A 21,337-nucleotide genomic window follows, 5' to 3' on the forward strand; every position below is an offset into this window, starting at 1 on the left:
CGAATGGCAGTTAAGTTTGTAGCGAGTGCGCAGAGCGATGAGCCGCCCACCGCCCAGCAGGCGAAGGAGAGAGGGAGAAAGGAGAACGCGCCGGCGCTCGCCGAGCCGAAAGTCGTATAAAAACGTTGCGTGGGCGAAACTGTCATTTCAAAAGACCGTCGAACGGGATCGGTAGTTGGCCGCAGTGTTACGGATCGCACGCGTCTGTGAAAATTGTGAAAAGTCGAGAAAATCGCGGTGCAGCTGCGTGAAATGACAAGTGACGACCGACCAGCAGTAGATAGATAAGCGGGTTCAATAAAACGAAAAACGAGAATAGAAACTATCTGCCACCTGAGTGTTCAGCCCATTACGATGGCCCAAAAGCAGGTGCTAGTCTTAACCCTAATTTGCCTGGGTTCGCTATTTTTGAAAACAGTGCCGGCTTCCACGGAATACAACAAGTACGTGGCGCAGATATTTCAAAAATACGGCAATGGCGGGACAATCAACTTTGAGGTAATAACTAATAAACCATCGAACTAGCCTTGTAAACACACACAAGGGAGTAATTTGAGCGCAGGTAAACACAGGTAAACAAAGTCGGGCACGGACAAAGCTTTTGCGGTTAATGTTATGGCAAAAAATTAGTGAGTTTGTGTCTTCTTTTTTTTGGACTTTTTTTTTCATATTTGGGCCAGCAACAAAAACAATGTGCGGACATATTAGAGTTGATCAAATATTTAAGCATTGTGAAAGTGAAACAATTCTGTTCTGGCCAACTTGACAAGCGGGCAAACAAAACACTCTCAACGGCTATTATCGCATCACTCTTAAAAGGTTGTAATCTTTATATGAGGGCAGCAATTTTATAACACAGGTGGAGGGGCAGGGGCAGGCAGGCACTTCGTCTGGCTTGGAACGTATGATAAAAAACGTACACTTTATTGCTGGCATTATCATAAATTTAATCAAAATCCAGACTAACGAACGGCAGCGCACTGTGAGATATATAGTACGAGACTTGAGCAACAACACGACTGTCGTGGCACCAACACCAACACCCACACCCACCCCCTACTCACTACCCCCTACCCCCTGTGCCCTGGCACAACATCCTTCTTTATCCAAGTCGGAGATTAGGGGATATGCCCGATAAGACTGCTCCTCCTAATGGGCACAAGATACCCCGCCGAATCAGCCGCATCTTTCGCAACGCGATCGCTATGCTTATGGACATGGACTCCAAACTTATAGTGCGATGCCGAGCAATCCGAGCCAATTGACATTACTCATGCGTTTGGGCTACGCAATACGCTGTGTCCATTTGAATGGCATGCCGCTACTGAAATGTTTTTACTTTTTACGCACTCGGCATACTAACATTAAGGGTTGGATGCCCGATGGCCCCATGCCCACCCAACCGTCTCATATTCTATTATCCATTATAATATTCCAATTTTTGATTACATAGCACACTTGGCACACAAACAAATCTTCGCTGAATGAAAGTAAAATCAGCCATTTGGTGGATGCATGAGCTACATAATAATAAGTAGTTCTTTTGTGCCAGCGCGTGTGTGTCTAATGTTTGTTCATATGCAAATTCCGCCATCCTGATCTTGGCAATCTGGGCAATTCTTCGGAGCCACTCATCACTCGAATGACACGCCCCAAACCCCGATCCCCAATCCCCCGATCTCCGGCGGCGACAGGTGGCTGTCGAGGCAATTAGATGGGGCTTCGTCTCCCCGGGGAATCTACACCCACTTTGCCGACAGCAAAAATGCGACAGAATGGTGGAATAACAATAAACAAATGAATTCAGATGTAAATATAATCGCCTGGCACGTTGACAAGTAAATCAAGTAATTATCTGTGATAGATCGGAGCCTAAGTATTTGCTCTGACAAATTAGCAGAAAGTTGCAAGTGCAAATGGTGGGAAATGGTGGGAAATTTTGTGGAGAGCTACTGTGAAAAATGTGCAGCAGGTTAAGGTTTGTTTTTAATAAAGATTTTAGGAGGGTCGCTGTAAACAAAACAGCTGGCAGTTGTTTTGTTGCATTTTCTCTAGCTATTTCGAGATTAATTGTTGTTTTAAATGGGTTTTAAAACCTCAAGGTTGCAATTATTGTTTAAATATGCATAGTTTAGGAAATTCATAACTATCCAAAACGCTATTGAATCATTAAACTATATCAGTATTTGTACATATGTAAATTTTTATCTTTGCAAAAGTTCTTTCAATGCTTTTTTTCAATTCCTTACTTATCTTTAAAAGTTAGTTTAAATACAATAATTCAAACATAATGCTATCTATTCTTATCATTAGATAGTTTGCTTATAATTTGCGCCTTACTTAAACGCTGTAAGTCTAAAGTAAACCACGTTGGCTTTGTAAGATTCTTCTTGTTATGTATCTTTAAAAACTTGAAGATACGTACGTAGAAAAGGATGTAGTATAAGATAAGTTATATTTCTTAAATCCCTTATTAAACCTTGTAAATTATTTAAATATTCTTTTAGGGTCTTGAGCATTTGATGTTCAGCCTGAACCTGGGTCAAATCCAGTTCGATCCCTCGCACACGATCGATCAGCATCGACCTCAGGGATACTCCAACCAAGGAACACGTGGCACCAATGTCACGTATTACTTTGAGCCGACACAAGTTAACACCACCGATGAGGAGGCTTTGGAGGTGCAAATCTCTCCGCCTGGCAATCGCTCAAAGGCGGAGTCGGAGGTCGAGGCTCCGGAGTTCCTGGAAATGCATGATCCCAAGCACCGGCATCCGAGGGAGAGTTCAGGTGGGTGGCGTTGTTTATACATAGTTGAGTAAAGATTTGCACCTGTCTTATCTTGATGGTCGGAGAATCCGCACTTCACTTCCATCCTTATTACTGTGTTTACCCACCAACAGCTATGTATGTCTGAAATGGCTGAGCTTCGCTGACAGACAACATGGTCATAAATGTAGTGAAGTTTTTGTTTAACACTTAGCTCGGTTGTCCAGTATCCACAAAGGCTGAGAAATTCAAAGGAATTCTCCGATTAAAGCTCACTTGAGCTGGCCATTAAAAACAGCAAACATGATAAAACACCAACCACCTGTGGCACAATACAAATTGAGTACGCCAGAATGTCGCATTCGCATCAGAATGGAGGTATAAATAGATGACTCGACTCGACTCTTTCCATCAATTGGCCGATTTCCAAGTGCAAGGCGACCGGCGACTGCGGTCGGTCTATCATCAATTCAATTATGCCATCCCATCTCCCATCTCATTTGGTTGATAGGAAGTTCCGTCTGTGATCGTGGCCTTGTCGCATAAATTATCATTACCATGCACGTATACTACACGTAGCTAGTACCAGATGCGTATTCTTTCGCCTTTTGGGCCGTAAATGTAGCCGTAAATCAGCAGGTAGGAAAGATCATTGTCAGCAGGCGACGAAAACAGGGCGATAACACGATTAACGGACGCATTATGGATGCGGAAATCCAAAACAAAACAACAATTGAAACAGATTCAGATACAAATACAGATACAGATACAGAAACAAAACGAGAAACAAACAGGCCTCAATCGGTTCGTTTCTTATTTATTTTTCATAACTGAGCCTTACGGTTAATTGAAGTGCACACAATCATTACAACGTTGTCCCATATAACAACTGACTGGATTAATAACAAGTTCGCACTTGTGAATTGGATAACATTTAAGTGGTAAAAGGGCAACGTGCCGGTATCGAAGAAACGTAACTGCTATTTCCACAAAGCTTGGAAAAAGAAAATTCCCCATACCTAACATTATAAACAAAGTGCTTAAAAGGTTGAAATTAAAACAAACAGGTGCTGGCCAGAATGTGAACCAAGCTATAGAACAATGCATAACGTACAGTTTATATTGCAAACTGCACAATCAAAAGTAAATAACATGTAACAAGAATTACTAAATGCCTCACTTGAAGCTCACCGAAGTACTAATTTGTTTACCCACGAGTCCTTTACTTTAAACCAGGACGATTTCCTTTGGTTCTTACAATATCATTACTTTTTCCCCTAATTTTCAGAACCCGTTCCAGCTTGCTTATCGCCCAAGTCGTTGCTTTCCCTCATCGTAAACCACAACGATCTCCACAAAAACATTGCCTACCGTAAACTGCTCATTAAGAATGACGCTAGTTCAACTGATGCCATCCACAATTCTGAAGAGGAATACAACGAATTCATCAACTCGGTGCGGATCACTCCGCGAGCTTTTATGAAACTCTGCCCAGCTCTATTAGCCCAAATCGATACTGGAGTGTGCAAGCAACCAGCTGCCCGATCGGAAAACCTTAACGATAAGAACCAGAAGATATGGTACGGTAGGTATCTCTAATTATACTTTGGCTTACAAGATAACTTACCTATATCGATATAGCTTGGATCTATGCCAGCATCACCATGTTTATACTCTCCGCTTGCGGTTTGCTCGGAATTCTTCTGGTTCCTCTGATGAAGTCAGCTGCCTACCAGGAAATCCTCAAGTTCCTGGTTTCCATCGCTGTGGGCACCTTAGCTGGCGATGCTCTCATGCACTTGCTGCCACATGCTCTTTTCAAGGAGGAAAAGCACGAGGAGGAAGTCACTGGCATTAATCCCTTGGAATCAGATCACAAGCATAGCAATGAGGCGGCTCTGCTATGTGGTTGTACTTTCCTGGCGGCACTATTCATGTATATGCTGGAGAACCTGATACCGCTGCTCAAGGGAGGTAAGCCAGGTGGTCATGGACATAGCCATGGACATGGTCACAGCCACGGCCACAGTCACGGACATATGGAGAAGTCCGCTGCCAAGGATGCTGTTGAACTCCCACCTCCACGAGAGCTCAATGTGATGCTGCAGGAGGCCAAGCTGGACGAGAAGACCCCTGATCGACCGCTCACTCCAGTAGCCTTCATGGTAATCATCGGAGATGGCTTGCACAATCTGACCGATGGCTTGGCCATTGGTGCAGCCTTTGCAAGTGATCCGGTCACTGGATTTGCTACAGCCTTTGCCGTTCTCTGCCATGAGTTGCCACACGAACTAGGCGACTTCGCTCTGTTGCTCCAAACAGGTGTCTCCATGCGAAGAGCCATCTATATGAACATTGTTAGCTCAGTTCTCAGCTTTGTGGGCATGTCCGTGGGTCTGTTTATCGCGGGAATTGGAGATGGCATGACCCAATGGATTTATGCAGCCACCGCTGGTTCCTTTCTGTATATTGCCTTTGCCGATCTGGTGCCCACAATGAGTGTGGCCCACAATCCGGAGATGGCCAAAGATCCAAAGGGTATAATAATACAAATTGTTGGTATCCTTCTGGGTGGACTGATAATGCTGGCTATTGCCCTAAACGAACACGATTTGGAGGGTCTGTTCAAGAGCTTTTAAGGAATAGCTCTGAATCTCAAACAGCTATGTTGATTTTGTTTTCTTATTGTAGATGTATATATTGTATATGTTTTGTGTGGAATCTCTGATTCTCTTGCTTCCTTAAGCATGTCTTATATGTTAGAGATGAAATCGTTACCAAATGTTAGTCTGTGGTCAGCTTTACATGTGTATTTACACATGATTTAAACAGCACCTTCCTTAATTGTAGAAGCTTAAAAATTATAATAGACAGTTGTAATACAAGAACTAGCAAATTAGATAAACCCTAGCACTGGCAATTAAAAGGATTTAACATTATGAAATCCTTGAACAAAATAAGACCAAAAGTGTTCCGCAATTTGAATTCTGTTTTATGGATCCTAATTTTATATGTCTTTAATAATACGAGTTATGCAGAATTTCATTCCATACGATAATTTAGCAAGTAAGAAAAATGGTCAAATCTTTTTAAAGACGAGTTTTTCTTGTAACAAATTAGGACGCTCTTTAATGATTTACCTTTAAACACTTATAGTATAGTTTTAAATATTAAAGAACGTTTTAAGATAATTGCAGTTGTTGTTGTTCCTCAAATGGTTCATTGGGCAGGCGTGCGGGGCTCTAAAATGTGTTTTAAATCTGTGACACAGTTCTGTACCAAAAAAACGGCGGGGTATACTCACGGGTTTCTTGGAACGCTCCTCCAATACACCAAATGCAACATGATTCAGCTGGAAGCCAGCCGGCAGTGCAACGCCCTGAATGCGATAGAAAGCACCAGCGGGACCTTCCTCCGCAACTTTGTGGGCAGCCGAGATGACGCACTTGCCTAGAAAGCTGGTAGAGGCCACCATTGGACCGCGTGAGATGTCGATGTGATCACCCAGGCGATATAAGGTGACCTTTCCATTGGTCTGCTGCGCAATACTGGGCAACTGTTCGCTCTTATACTTGGAATCCTTGAACATCTCCTGGGCCAGATCCTGTTGGACGTCCAAACGCTCGATGCGCAGATCCTGAGCAGCCAGTTTTACCATCTCTGCCGAAATGGCGCGCATCTCTTCCTTTTTCGGCTCCCAGTTCTGGGTTTGCAGCACAATGTCGTGTACAAAGCTACCGGATTTGACTGTAATATGTAAAAGAAAAGTTTTTTAAGTATTGATTGGATAACAGGATAACACTGAAAGTATTAGAATTTAGATAGATATTTATAAAATTCGTATTCGGTTATAGTGGGAAACCACTTCAGGAGGTTCGAAGATTTTCTATAAATCGTTAGTAATACTGTCCTCCATAAAAGTTTAAAAAATAATTCTGCTTACTGTTGGGTCCAGGAAAGCTGTGTAGCTGAAGATTGGCCTCAGGCTTAAAAGCGCGGTTCAAGGCGGCTCCCAACATAAAGCTGCAAGTGCGCCAGAACGCTCTAAAAGTAAACAATTTAGGTAAGTTTAATACATAATAATGCAGTATAACACTCACTTGTTGACCACATGTGGCTCGGAGACATGGAAGTTGAGCAGCTGCAGAGTGCAGGATTCCTGCAAGGGTCTGTGCATATCCCAGGGTACACTGCCGTCGATCAAGGCCAGTGCCGATCGCTTACAGTGCCCCTCACTCAGATGCTGGGCGCAATTAAAGGGCGTTGAGATGTTGCTGTTCATCACCAGAGTGACATCCTCGGGAAGTCCCAGGTACCGCACCTCGATCTTATCGATTCGACCAACGGCATCCCGTTGACGGCGCTGCTCCTGGTTGAATAGGTCATTCCGTTTGGCTATCGATGCCGAACTGCCGCTGAAATTGGCTGTAATGACATAATGTAATAACGTTAAAATAAGTAAACCTTATTTCATATTGTATAGTTATGGAAAATGTACTTATTCCTCGATAAACAAACATACTTCTAATTCTATGCTTGGATAACAAAATTATACCGGGATCCGTATTCAATTCTAGCTATTTTCCGCTGAGATACCGAGCATGCCATCACTGGCCGAGGAGCTCCGCTAAACGTGAATGACCACCGGCATTATGTAAACAACTTCCCCTATCTTTGATCAATAAAAGGGCTCGTAATTAGTGTTACTTACCCTTAGTTCTGTATTGTTGCAGCTGCCGAAGGGCGCACCAACTTGTTTTATGTAATTTTGTGGCCGCAGACATGGTAAATTACCAAAATACTTTCCAGGGATGCAATCCACAAATGTGATGGTACTTTGCCAAGGCGAACCGAAGGGAATCAGTATATCGATATTTTTCGAATATGATTATTCGCTTGCAAAATATAAGGGGCTTTCCCATACACTTGTTGCATGTAAAAGGCGTAGAATAATCCACAGCATTAAAATGTGGTATGTAAATCACTGAACGTTTAGGATGTGGTATAGTTAATTACACAGGTTACAGTAAAAAACTTATAAATTTAAAATTTTTTCATTAATACTATCGCTAATCAAGACCATCGGTATATATCGATAAGTTATCGATGTTACTTCCAGCTCTATCACGCCTTTAACAATTTTGTTTGTCATCGCGCTCGTCAGAATTAAACCTTTAGTTTTCCTTGCTAATATAGTTGAAATAAAAAGAATATATAATGGATTTGGATAACGCACGCGATCTGCCCCGTGCTGGGTTCAATTTCGACAACTGCAAGCGGTTAGAATCATCCGGGTTGTACAGTAATCCGCCATCGGCTTTTATTAATTGCTGTTTTATTTGCTTTCAGCAATGCAACTCTTTTGAAAGGAGGCTTCAAGCCACCGACCACCACCAAGACGGGAACCACAATTGTTGGCATCATCTACAAGGATGGTGTTATCCTGGGCGCCGATACGCGAGCCACCGAGGGTCCTATTGTCTCGGACAAGAACTGCGCCAAGATCCATTACCTGGCCAAAAATATATAGTAAGTCCACAGGCGGCATACCACAGAGACATTCAAGTTCATAAGGGATATAATAATACTAGGAAAGAAGGAATTACGTTTTATTCAGTCTTATGTTACAAATGTGGGCCACTTTTCTGTATCCTCATAGTCTATATTGCTTTGACCTCACCGGTTTTCAAATGACACATCTAGTTGTATCCATCCTATTCTCCAAAAAGGCTGAAAAGCTAGGGAGGCGAAGTTCTTCACCAAGTAGTTTCTACATAACCATAATATTGTCATCCGGAATATAGGAATATAACAGTGCATAATTTGTAAGATACCTAAGACAAATATGAATAATACTTTTCTTTGGTTCAAAGTCTATATTATTTACAATTGACTGAAATATTACAGATTATTATTTAGATGTTAGAGTCTTATTTAGCTAAAAAGATGTGTAGTTGCTTCTTCGACATGCAAAGTATCTCCCAATACTTAACGAAAATCTTTACCCTTCAGCTGCTGTGGAGCTGGAACCGCTGCGGACACTGAGATGACAACGGATCTGATCTCCTCCCAGCTGGAGCTGCATCGCTTGCAGACGGACCGGGAGGTGCGCGTTGTGGCCGCCAATGTGATGCTGAAGCAGATGCTCTTCCGTTACCAGGGACACATCAGTGCCGCCCTGGTGCTTGGTGGAGTGGATAAGACCGGACCTCACATCTATTCCATTCACCCACATGGAAGTTCGGATAAACTGCCGTATGCCACCATGGGATCGGGTTCCCTGGCCGCCATGACCGTGTTCGAAAGTCGCTGGAGGCCCGACCTGTCCGAGGAGGAGGGTAAGAAATTGGTGCGCGATGCCATCGCCTCCGGTGTGTTCAACGATCTGGGCTCGGGATCCAACATCGATCTGTGTGTGATCCGCAAGGGCAGTGTGGAGTATCTGCGCAACTATGAGCTGGCCAATAAGAAGGGCGAGCGCCAGTTGGACTACCGCTTCAAGACCGGAACCTCAACCGTGCTGCACACCAACATTAAGGACCTCCTCGTCACCGAACGCGTCCAGGTGGTTGCCATGGATACTTCTTAAAGCGATAACCCTTTCTACCCTTTTCGTACATTTATTATAATAGAGCTTCGGCAGGATCTACTTGGAGTGGTTCAATAAAGGAAGCCATGCTTCATCTCAAGTTCCTTTTTTTAAGGGATTTTATTAGACTAGCGATACTCCTAGGCGGACAATGCTTTGGTCATTAACGAACGCTAGCCAGGGACCAAAAATTAATATATTACAATGATTGCGAAATTTAAGAATATAACCATAGTTAGGGTGGGTACATTATCGGGTTTTGGTCCATTACTTTCTTTGTACTTTTACGATCCAGATTTGAAATGATTATTATTATTATTTCTTAAATTTTTTTACCATGAAGGAGTATAAAAATTATAACATACATTTAAATTAGTTAAAACAAAGAGTATTTATGATTAACGGTCCCTGGCATAAATTAAATAATAACTATAAAATAATTTTAAAGCTTAAGAATTAATTTAGCTAATATCACATGGTACAGAGGGTCAATTCCTTACAGTTGAAGGCACATTCCATCTCCTTAGACTAACGGATTAATTGGCACCAAGAATTCACTTGATTGAGTCAGATCATACACACTCCTTCTAGGACTAACTTAGGCTATGATTAATCTAGAAACTAACAGCAGTAAGGGGAGTATCCAAATGGCGTGGGAACCATAAGATGTTGCTCCATTTGGCGTGGGTTCTAGTAGATGCGATACTGTCAAACAGGATAGAGCTAGATTGGTTGTGATCCTGGGCGATTGGGCATTAATTAGGGACGATATCTTCTCCGCCTCCCGGGCGCAGGCCTCCAATTGAAGGCGCGTGGGTCGCTTGATACTGCTGGCCGGCACTACGGCCACAAAGATGCCCACTTCCATGGTGAGGAATCCAGTCAGTTGGCATTCGCTAACCTGCACCAGTCCATCCAGCTGCTGGAGCACCCCGTGCAATGTCAAAAGAGTGCTGCTCTGTGCCCTCAGTCCGTACATGGCGCGATCGAATTGCTTTCTGGAGTAGATTATCCTGAAGGCTCCTCCTGCACACAAAGGACAACATGCTCCCGGCGGAACTATCAAGCGACAATGCTTGGATCCGGGTGCGGGACACTGGACAGTCCTACAGCGTCTTCCCATGTCGCTGACCAGCAGTCCCACCTCTCGACATCGACCCACATAATCCACCAGCACGTATTCCGCTCTGGCCGCATAGCTGCTCTTGTATGTGACTCCATTGATGCCACAGACTGGTGACGGTGAGGTATTGAAGCGACTCGATTGACAGGCGGACCAGTAGGCCACTTGACCCTGAGGATTGGCCCTCAGCAGGGCGCAGGCATTGGGATGAGTCCGTCCTTGGGCATCGCACACCTCACCCTGATGAAAGGTTGAACAGTTGGAAGCGGTGGCGTTGACTGCAATGGAGAAATCATACAGATAATTGTTATATTTCAAGAAATATTTATAGAATGCCGTATCTTTTTAAGTATGCATAGTTGGTATAAAACCTGGTATAACATATACGATTTTTGGATTGGTTTCTGAATAAGTTTTTAAAAATAAGTAAGGAGTTCGTCCTCCGTAACTTACCACACACGTATTGCAGACAAGGTCGCTGCATGCTGGCCAGGCACACCTTCCTGCTGTCCAAGCACTGAGTTCCGGAGGGACAACTGTTTGGTGGTGCCGCCTGGCAGGCATTCCGAGCATTGCAGGCCCCGTAGACGTAGTTCCCCTCCGGGAAATGGCACTTGGCCACACAGGCCGAGGGATACGTGTTCCCATTGGAGCCGCACACGGGAACGTAGTGAGCTGGACAATTGCACGGAAGACTCGTGTAACCGGAATCCGCGAATCCTGGCAGACGACACTGCTGCTTGGTGCAGGTGATCTCACCGGCGAAACAACTGCACAGGTTGCACTCCAGGTAGAATGAGGATCCATGCCGGTAGCTCCTGGCTCCTGGAAGGGTGCAGTGGGCGTGCATATAGCTCGGCAGTGGTTGACATTGCTCCAGGCGACCTTGTAATCCGCACGAGCAAACAATATGCTCGGCCAGCGGAAACTGACCCACTTCCAGTTTCTTATGGAGATTACTCTTTCCAAGTCGCACGTAAGAGCCGAAAGGTACAAACAGTTTGGAATCCTGTCCCAAATTGCAGCCGGGTATACAGGAGTAGCCTTGATTGCCTCCTCGCTGCAGGATGCACACTTCGCTGCCATTGCATGGTTTCTTGGCGCAGGGTGAAGTGATACCCTGGGACTCCTCGGGACTGGCATCCCCTGGTTTCAGATAGCTCCCCAGGGATATACAGGGCAGTGGAGCATCATCATCGTTCTCCTTTAACCTGGAACATATGTCTTTTGGTCGCTGGTGTTGTAGTGTCCAGTCCAGGCACTCGTCCAGGAGCTCGTGGCAATCCTCGCTGCAAATGCCGTTGAAGAGACCAACTCGCGTGCAGGGCTTCAGCTGGAGGGCACACACCAAAGCCCTCCACTTGTCCGGAGCACACCGACTGGTGTTCTTGATGAAGAGCTCCTGTCCCAGAACTCTGACGGTTCCCCGCTGCTGCAGCAGCTGCAAATCCTCGCGAGCAGCCGCATCATGTTCTGGCGTGCAGCTGCGAAAGAGTTCCGTGGGTCGATTGTTGAAGTTGGAGCAGAAACTTAGGCCCTGGCATCCGAGTTCACATGGTGCATCCACGCTCTCTATGCAACGTCGCAGTTCCCTTTCTCCAGGCTGGTCCATACACTCGTTCTCAAAGCTGGAGCGCGCATCCCACCAGTTGCTGGTGAAGATCTGGTTGCACAATCGCCGGCACTTGTGGCTGCTGGCCTGTTCGCAACATTGCCTCTTGGCCGCATCCATGCCCAGGTGGTTGGGCTCCCCCAGAGATTCGCCTTGGCCCGATATCCGTCCCTGGGCAAAGGATCCCCCAGCTCTTCCAGCTCCTCCCGGCACATACAGCTTACCCGTCACTGTTAGGAAACACTGCCAGAAGGGCAGTTGTGGTAGTGGTGAGCCACATCCTGCCGCTTCCAAGCGCGAGAAGATCACCTCACTTCGTTCCATAAGAGTGGCGTTTTGATGCAGAAGATTCCGGCAGGTGTGGCGACAGTGCTCCTTGCTGCTGTACTCACAACAGGGTATGTCTAAGGAATAGTTTTGGAACATTAATTTTTGATACTTTTAATTTTTTAAGCTAACTTCACTTACATTGTTCGGCATTTGCCAGTGGGGTCATGTCAGTGTGGTTGTTTACGCACTGAATCACATCCGCGTTGCGATCTCCGCAGGCTCCATTGATGTCCACATGGTCATGGTTGTCGTTGGCGGGCTCGAAAACGGCTCGACAGGCCTGAAAATAATTAGTCATTTTTATCTTGTAAGATATTCAGATATTTGATTTATTTAATCATATATTTTCATCTAAGAAAAGTATAAAAGTATAAACGTATTTTCCAATGAGGTCCGCTTTTGAAAGGCTCTTTAATACTTCATGAATTTAAGATTACACTGTGCTATAGCTCTGAAGACCCCTACCTCCAGACACTCGGAAGTGCGGGCCTGTCCGCAGCACTGATCCGCCGCCTCCTGCCGCTCCAGACAGTCGTAAAGCGTTTGCTCGTCGCTCCGTCGACAATTTTGCACAGGTGAGCGACTCGAAGTGGCGCAGACGTTGCGGCAATGGGGCAGGACTCCAAATTGGCAGCAGCGTCTGCCCGACCAGTCGGCTCCACGGGTGACCGCTGCCAGGGAAGAAAACAGAAAACAAAAAACCAAATTACATAAATATACATACATATAATTTAATGGATTTTATGATCTAATTTTACACACTCACCGTCGAAAGTCTGGTTGACGCAGGTCCAAAATTCCACCTGGTGCAGTTGACAATATCTGTGCAGTTCATCGCGACTATCGCCGCCAGTGGCAGTGGCAGTGGCATACTCCACCAGAGATAACTGGAAAAATATGCATAAATTGCAATAGACAACAAGTTATTAATCGCAATCAAACTTAATCATCGACCATGCGCTTAACCCGCAACTCCTGACCCGCAACCTGTTGGACTTCAAGTGCTCTGTGCGCAGTCTCAACGTTTCGACACTCAGGAAAATTTCAAGTGCTTTCTTCTCAGCTTTAAGGAAGTGTTAAATAAAGAATTTACTTAAAAAGAATATGTTATAGACTGCGGTATTTGGTGTCTGCTTTTAATCCGAAGAAGAGTACAATCTTTTAAAGGTTTTTTATTGGTTTTTGGTTGAGTGCATGGGGTTGCATTCAGGGTCGGTATTAAGTTTTGGATACAGGACTCAAAACATGCAGGTTGCACTTCTTTCCTGCTCCTTTCGTTGTAGTTTTTGGCGTATTATGTTACATTTTTGAGTGCTGTTCCCATCCCGACACCATCATAAATAACATTTGCCCCCCTTCCTTCTATCGATAAAGAACTAAAGAACCAGGGAACTTCAATAACAAATTTTCAGGCTCACTCCACGCCGAGACTCACTCACGTATCTGCCACAGTAATCTGAGTAAAGCGATGTCTATTCAAGATACTTCGTGTGCTTGTCCTCGAAACTTGTCTGGATCTTGAGCCTGGTGGCATTCCCATAAATACAAATTAACATAAACTGAGGTGGAGATGCAGTGGGACTAAGGGGGAGTGCATCTTGTACCAAAGGTTGATCATTTAGTTTACTCTAAATGCGGTTCAAACTATAATTGTTATAAATATTTTCCTAGTTGCTTTCCCACTCCATTAAGTTACACTTTTAAAGTAGCCCCTTATTATTTATAAACCTACATTTAACTATTTTCAGCGATGACAACCGATAATTAAAAAAGACCTTTTTTTTACTATTTTTTCTATGCTCAGAAGTTGTTGATAGGACACTTAAAAGTACATCCGCCCATCTATTTAATGACATGCTTATTTCCGAATTGCAGGGTACCTCCTATCGACTACGCCCCTGGTTGGAACGCACTTCTTGCATGTGTGTTCCTCGTCTGATTCCCCCCCTTTGAAGTTTGGCCTCGGGCATGTCTGTTGCAGTTTTGTTAATGAAGTGTCCGTGGCCATGTCACGCACTCCCACACACTCGGATGACTACATGGTACATGGCATCCTTGTCCTCGGTTTCTCTTCGAGGACAACCTGCCAACCTGGCCACCAAATCTCATCAGATAGAAGCCCACAGGATTGCCTGTTGCAATTATCAGACGCCGAGCATTTTGTCAATAATAAAATGCGCGTAAATTTTCACTTATCTCGAACTGATCTGCCGTCTCGGGTTCGACGTTTCACACATTCAGCGGATAAGGAGTAGAACAATTTGTGAGTGTGGAGATGAGTGGGGAGTCGGATATCAAGGGGTCTCCAATTTCCCGACACCCACTTGTAAGATCTAACTCTCTAATCTTTGGCACACCGGAGAGAGAGCAGAGCAATTGAAAAGTGGATTTGGGTAACGCCCATGGGAAGGCAACCGGTTGGCTTGGCTTGGTTATCCTGTTTGTCAGTTTCAATTTGGCCAAAAGATTTAATGCCTTCATTTGCATTTCTAAATGAAAAGATTGGCATAGCCGCACAGCCCACTTTCGGCTGGGAAAACTAATTGGTTTTGGGTGGAAAATGGTTATGATTACAAAGTTAAATGATGTCAGTGATTTGATTGCCGGCATTGCCTCCAACTAAATCGGGGCTCCTAGTCGGGACAGACTACCGACAACTGCGCACACGACACTCACTCAACTCACTGGCAAAGACAACAAATTGATTTTCAGCCGGCTGGGCTTTTATGAATGACTTTGAGTGGCAAACTGGTTCGTCTGGCTCTCAATTTGCACAGAAAGAAATTAATTGAACCTTGATGTCTAAGTCCGCTCTAAGTCTGATTTAAATCAGCTTGGGTGTATATTAATGTCGTATTTTCCTAACCAATTTGAAGCAAACTAAGTTGTACTACAACTTTGAAAGAAGTAATTTTGTTCTAACTTTGAAAGTTTTATTTTCTCTGTAGCTGACTGGGCTTTTGGTCTGGGTTCGGTCTTGAGGTGCAATTACCTGTTTGCCAGTTTATGCTAATTAACAATGCAATTTGTGTGGATTTTTCAATCCTTTTTGGCACAAGGCTCTATAATCTGCAAACTGAAATCGAATGCCAGCGGATGTGGATATGTGGATATGGTATTCAAAGTTCTACCGAAATCGAAAGACCATTAAAACCTGTCATAATCATTTTCAATGAATTTTCTGCGTGTGACAGTCTGACGGATCAACGCTTATTGAATTCTAAATGTATTTTGCTTGGCATGCACGGCCCGTAGTCCATTCATAATGAGGGAAAGAGGATTCATGGGCTCATAAAAATACCAGGAAATGCATTGTGGCTTGATCAGTAGTTTTTCCACCTTATCGGCATGTTCAATCTGTATCTGATCTGCTGTCCGAGGTGTTCGTACTTATGGCCACTGGCCTGTGGCTAGCGTTTAATATTTATGACAGACACATCATTTCCCTTCGCGTTGGTGTTCACTGTGCAGCAGGCGCCTCACTTCATTACTTGGGTTCAATTGGTTATAAGTTTAAGTATTGGGTTGGAAAATGTATGCAAAGGCAGAAATATATATTTATAAAACTAATTTTGACCTACCCCTAATATTATAAGCTGTATGTCTTTTATATTCATATGAATTCGTATAAAGATCCTAGTATAAATTCTATATGTATAAAGTAGCAAATTGAAAAGAATTGAAATTAAAAGAAGAACAAAAATGTATTATATATTAAAATGTTTATAATCGTTTGTTGAATTTTTGCTTGCCATAAAAATATAAAATCTCAAACCAGTTTAAATAAACTTTTGCCAAATTGTTATCAAAGTGCTGCCCTTGTCTGTGCCACCCGTTGCATCCACTGAAGCGTTCATATGCATTTTTGATATATGATCAATCCTACCCACTAAGACCCCCCCTGTTCCTCTTTTCCCCTCTTCCCCTTTTCCACCGATCTGCAATACTTACATTTTCGCATGCTGTGCGACATGAGCCGAAGACCTGATTGCAACATGTGAAGATATCTGCAAGAGAAGCAAACAAACAGAAAATAAGCATGTTGCGCGAGGAAAACAAGAAGTTAAGTTGGCAAAGTGCAGCATATCAGGGTTTAATGGCTTGGCTCACGCATTTTGACACCACTCAGTAAATTAAAACTTAAATAAATGCCACGGAAGGCAGCGAGATATCTGCCAGTTATCTGGTTCCCCAAGTCAGATTCGCTTGATGCCCCATTCCTGATTCGTGAATCCTGATCATGGTCATGACCATGATCATGATCGCCACATGTTGTGCTAAATCTTTTGCAACACACAGTTCCTCTGGCACAAATCACACAGGGACTTTCACGGCATATCAAGGAGGGGTTTCGTTTGTCGCACTAATTAGGTGGCTGGAATGGTATCCTGCTTATCTACGAGTGCCCTGGGTGACTGATTACTTATTAAGCACTTAAGGCTTGTTTTCCTTTTCTTTTTTTGGTTTTTCTATTCGTTCCCCTTTTTATCTTGTTGCGGTTCATTTGGAGGATTGCTCATTGGGTGTTGAACTTTTCTTGCGAAATGAAATGGGGGAGCACGATGAGTCGTTTGGTTTTGGGATCAGCGATGGCACAGTGATATAACCAAAAGTTTTGTTCATAAGAGAATCCTATGCATATTTAATAGGGAATTTATCAAAAAGAATGCTTTATGTTACTTGAAATAAGAAATAGTTTATCAACTACAACTAGTTAGAATTCAAGTAGCAATCTTGTGTACTATAAGATCTTGAAGATTTATTCACCGTCAATTGTAACAGCTTGTCTCACCTACCTATAATTGACATTATTCTGATTGAGCTGCAGATTGAACAACGAGATAGCCTGCGTATCCCAACCAGATGAATATGAATGAGTTTGTTCGAAGGGAACTGAAAGTCGTGACACGAATGCAATATCTTCGATGCAGGGAGTACTCCTCTGAAGATCACTTGAAACTATCTGATCTGAAATCACGTCATGATGCCCATCACTAAATGGAAGCGTTTCCCATGTCTGACATCTGCGACACATGTCCCCGATCTCCCATTTCCCATCTCCCAGCTCCCATCTCCGGATTTGAAACTCCGGATCCGTGGAACTTGGACGTGTGACAGTTGGCTGGGCGTAAAGGGCGGGTTCAAAGAGTTTCGCTGAGTGCGTGAAAAATTTCAGTTTTTGTCACTTGCGTCAGGAATTGGGGGGCTACTGAACTTCACAGAAGATCAAAAGCAGTGCCCATTAATTAAGTGTGCAATTGCCAAAGCAGGGCAGGCTACTTTGGATGAGGGGGTGGAGTGGAAACTGCTAAGATTTCCCCGGTTTTCTTGTTCGGAAACTCACGTATTTTTGGCTCAGCCATTTTCATTGCGGCCAAGCGAGTCCGGACAGTCGCATTTTATCTTTTTCCTAGGGTTGAGTGACTAATTTTAGCGGAAATTTACTTTGAAGTCCACCGAAATATATTTTTGGCTGCGGCCTATGAACATCGATTTGGGGAATCAAATGTGCAAATGCGAATCTGTGACAAATCGTTTGGAAATGCCTTTTTGATTTCCCGGGCGTTGTCTTCCACGCCATTTTGTGATTTCTCCGATTCTTGTGATTCGGTTTTTATTTGGCATTTATTTTTAAAACTGTTAATGTTTTCATTTGTGCCTGCTACTCTGCGTATAGTGTGTCGTTGAGTGCTATTTTTATGGTGCATCTTAATTTCAGTCTTAGTTGCAAAGTTGCGCAGTCTGCCGATGGCTTCTTTTCTCCTCTGGCCAATGATCTAAGTTGCTTGTCAACGCACCACACGCAACGAAAATAGGTGTTTGTTTGAAAATAATTTAAATAAATATATGCAAATAAAAAGGGAATAGTTATCATTTCATATGAGTGCTTTCATGGTCAATGCACAGACAATGGATATTTAGTCAATGGATAATTGTTTCTTTTTGTAACATTTTTTCAAAGAGCAACTCTCGGCATGGTCTAATTTAATGGTATTTCCCACTGCTGTGTACCATATCTTTCCTGTTTGGATCTGTGGATCCGTGGAATGGGGTGACTGCTAAAAATAAAGAAGTCCGCCGAATGGCAGTCTCCGGATTCGCTGTCGCATGTCAAGTGTCACAGCTGATTTGTCGCCAAGTTGTCGGCATTTGCGGGAAGATAACTTCCATGAAAAAATATCAAAAAGGAGTGGACACATCCGACCACCCGTTCGATTAACGTGAGTGCAAGAAAAATGATTGTTTAATAGCTATTTTACGATCGCAGCGCATCCAAATGAAACATCAACGATGGCCATTTGTATGCAAAACACTTCAAATGCCGCACAATTCACAACATTTCGCATGCACAACATCGCGCAGTTGAGCCAAAGAAGAATTTCCTTTTGCAAAAAAAAGAGCCACAAAAGAGTACAATCAGTTAAGCTCAAGGCGGCGACATATATGTGTGGTGCAGGCCATAAAAATTCATTGGAAATCTAACACATTTATCATACACTGACACCCCAGCCCACCATAATTCACTCGAGTGGCGAGTTAATAAAACAGCCAGCGAAGAAATGAGAAGAGTAGAGGGGTATATCTTGGATTCCTACTTGTGCACATATGCTGGCGCCATCAGACAAGCCAGCTTTGCAGCAATTTAAACTAATTTTTAACACAGTTTCAATTTAGATTCGACCACAAGCACAAGCACACACGCACTCACTCGGATGCGAGTATCTGTATCTGGAAACAGTGGCATTGCATCGTCATCCGCATCAGCACTTTCAATTAAAACATTTCGTTCGCGCTCAAAAGCAAATTATTGCTTTTGATTAAGCGTGTGGATGCGAGTGTGGTTCCATTTACATGCAAATCAAAGTGGGAGGGACTGTAAAATTTGTACATATATATTTTCGACGGTTCCTCCATTTCCAGCCGAACTGACCAGCCCTAAAAATGCGGGCCGAATGAAAGTGACAATGTTCAAATAAATTAGGGAACCAGTTTGGCTTAATAGCAATGAACTCGAAAAACCAGGAACTCTATATAGATATGGCTTAGATATGCTGCAGATTATGTGCAAATCTTGGTAATTAGTATGAATCTGACTAAAGATTCTCTGTTTCGATATGCACATTTAATTGCAAAGTTGTAAAAGTGTAAACTATTGTATATGCATAAATATGCATGCATAATATTTACTTCTGTTTTGCTTTAAAATACTTTTTCCACATTATATGTAGAACTTTCAATATATTTCCAAATCATTTGTCACTATGAGTGGGTCAAGCCAAACTGATAAGCGGCTGCTTTTGATGTGCCACTAAAAAGGTCACGGGGCTGACGTTGCTTATCAACTTACCATGCGATTCGCCGGACGAGCTTACAGACTCCACAGCCGTGACCTCGGAGCTGTCGACTGCCTCGCTGGTGTCCGCATCCAGCCAGTCGTAGTCATCCGAATCCAGGCTCACAGAATGGCTGCGACTGTTCTTCTTTACCCCGCCAGCATGGCGATGGTGGTCCACGGAGGCATTGCTCTTATTATTTCGACGACGCACCTGTCGCTCCTCCGAATGATGGTGTTCGTTCTTGGTGCTCTGGTTTTCCTCCAACTGCCGGACGGCACTGACCACTCCGAAGGGCAGCAGGAGCAGGAGCATTTCCCAGCCACTCAGGCGCATTTTTATCGTTGTTTTGTCTGCTGTTTGAAATGTACTCGTATATGCACTTGTTTGTTTGTATTTTCCACTGATTATGATGTCGAGTGCATTTTGTGCACACTGATTACTGGTTGCATCGAAGGGAAATGAGTGTGTCACAAGTCAAAAGTCTCGCTGGGTTCATCCACATGCACACATGGCCAATTGGCATCCGTTCGATAAGCGACGCTTACGCACTACTTCTCACTATGTATGTACAAACAGATTTTTCCTGCACAGAGAGAAATATTTTGGGGATTGAATTATATTTACTGTTACTGATACTTTAGCGGCATATGCGTTTGAGTTTTGAGAGCTGAATGAATATGAATATATTTTATTTATTCGTATTATTAAATTCTATAATTTATGTAAATCACTTAAAACTTAAGCTTGCATTTTCGAGTGTATATGTTTATGGGCAGTGGGGCTGCGATGCTCGTTACTAGATAGTGATTGAAAAACGCAGACAAAAAACGAAAAACGATTAAATTTAATGGTCTCCCGCACAAGGGACTCTATTGATAGGGGAGTGCGGCTATCTGTTGAAATATACATGAATAAACGCAAGACTGTTTACTCGGTGGCGAATGTGGAGGCATTTGGAAGACGCCTCCGCCTTCACCATCACTATAACCAACGACATAACCATCACCATCGGCATCGCCATCGCCACTTGTACACACGATGTCACACAGTAATTAAGCCAATTGACCTCGCTTGGCCGCGAGTTTGGCAAAACGTTCCCAATTCTGCGCCGCCTGCTCCTCCGCTTTCCACAAAGGCAAAGTAGCGAAGGCAACGGCGACAGCATTTTATTAAAAGTGAAAAATATAAATAAATAATATCAAAAAGCGCCAGCGGTAGTGGCCTACAAAGTGACAACTACAAGCGGCGGTGGCGATGGCGGGGGAGCACTAATGATGAGTCTCGTTTCGGGTTGGGTTTTCGAAAGCCTTCTTTTCCACCCTCTCTGCTCATCGCCGAGTGTCCTTGCACTTTCACTCGAAAAAAGACTAGCTAATTTACATTCGTATTTATATGAAATTATGACAAAAATCTCCATAGTGCGGAGCTAATATAAATCAACAGAAATTGCTTGAAAAATATCAATCTATTGAAAATCAGTTTATTGCATGAGCTTAAAAAATAAAACAATAAAATATATCTATCTTAAGCAAAACTATAATTTAACTACAAATTATCTATGTATGTTTTAAAGAAAT

General features: G+C 43.4%; 4 protein-coding genes across 4 annotated transcripts; 2 read left to right on the top strand and 2 right to left on the bottom strand.

Annotated features, from left to right (window-relative positions):
- Positions 1 to 139: 139 nt before the first annotated feature.
- LOC120448991 (zinc transporter foi) lies at positions 140 to 5,724 on the top strand. Its single transcript, XM_039631258.2, has 4 exons — positions 140 to 498; positions 2,508 to 2,790; positions 4,058 to 4,354; positions 4,411 to 5,724. The coding sequence occupies exons 1-4, from the start codon at positions 355 to 357 to the stop codon at positions 5,406 to 5,408; spliced, it is 1,722 nt and encodes a 573-aa protein (XP_039487192.1). The 5' UTR covers positions 140 to 354; the 3' UTR covers positions 5,409 to 5,724.
- Positions 5,725 to 5,869: 145 nt separating this feature from the next.
- Positions 5,870 to 7,634, bottom strand: LOC120448992 (39S ribosomal protein L39, mitochondrial). The gene is made up of 5 exons (XM_039631259.2): positions 7,481 to 7,634; positions 6,870 to 7,194; positions 6,713 to 6,813; positions 6,074 to 6,516; positions 5,870 to 6,011 (listed from the first exon to the last, which is right to left on the bottom strand). The coding sequence occupies exons 1-5, from the start codon at positions 7,551 to 7,553 to the stop codon at positions 5,952 to 5,954; spliced, it is 1,002 nt and encodes a 333-aa protein (XP_039487193.1). The 5' UTR covers positions 7,554 to 7,634; the 3' UTR covers positions 5,870 to 5,951.
- Positions 7,635 to 7,887: 253 nt separating this feature from the next.
- On the top strand, positions 7,888 to 9,458 carry LOC120448924 (proteasome subunit beta type-7). Its single transcript, XM_039631155.2, has 3 exons — positions 7,888 to 8,048; positions 8,119 to 8,298; positions 8,782 to 9,458. Exons 1-3 carry the CDS (start codon positions 7,987 to 7,989, stop codon positions 9,356 to 9,358), a joined length of 819 nt encoding a protein of 272 aa, XP_039487089.2. The 5' UTR covers positions 7,888 to 7,986; the 3' UTR covers positions 9,359 to 9,458.
- Positions 9,459 to 9,648: 190 nt separating this feature from the next.
- LOC120448923 (reversion-inducing cysteine-rich protein with Kazal motifs) lies at positions 9,649 to 20,337 on the bottom strand. The gene is made up of 7 exons (XM_039631153.2): positions 19,772 to 20,337; positions 16,375 to 16,430; positions 13,190 to 13,310; positions 12,889 to 13,094; positions 12,562 to 12,703; positions 10,935 to 12,497; positions 9,649 to 10,759 (listed from the first exon to the last, which is right to left on the bottom strand). Exons 1-7 carry the CDS (start codon positions 20,091 to 20,093, stop codon positions 9,957 to 9,959), a joined length of 3,213 nt encoding a protein of 1,070 aa, XP_039487087.2. The 5' UTR covers positions 20,094 to 20,337; the 3' UTR covers positions 9,649 to 9,956.
- Positions 20,338 to 21,337: the final 1,000 nt, after the last annotated feature.

Source organism: Drosophila santomea, chromosome 3L, assembly GCF_016746245.2.
Source record: "Drosophila santomea strain STO CAGO 1482 chromosome 3L, Prin_Dsan_1.1, whole genome shotgun sequence".
Lineage (NCBI taxonomy): Eukaryota > Metazoa > Arthropoda > Insecta > Diptera > Drosophilidae > Drosophila > Drosophila santomea.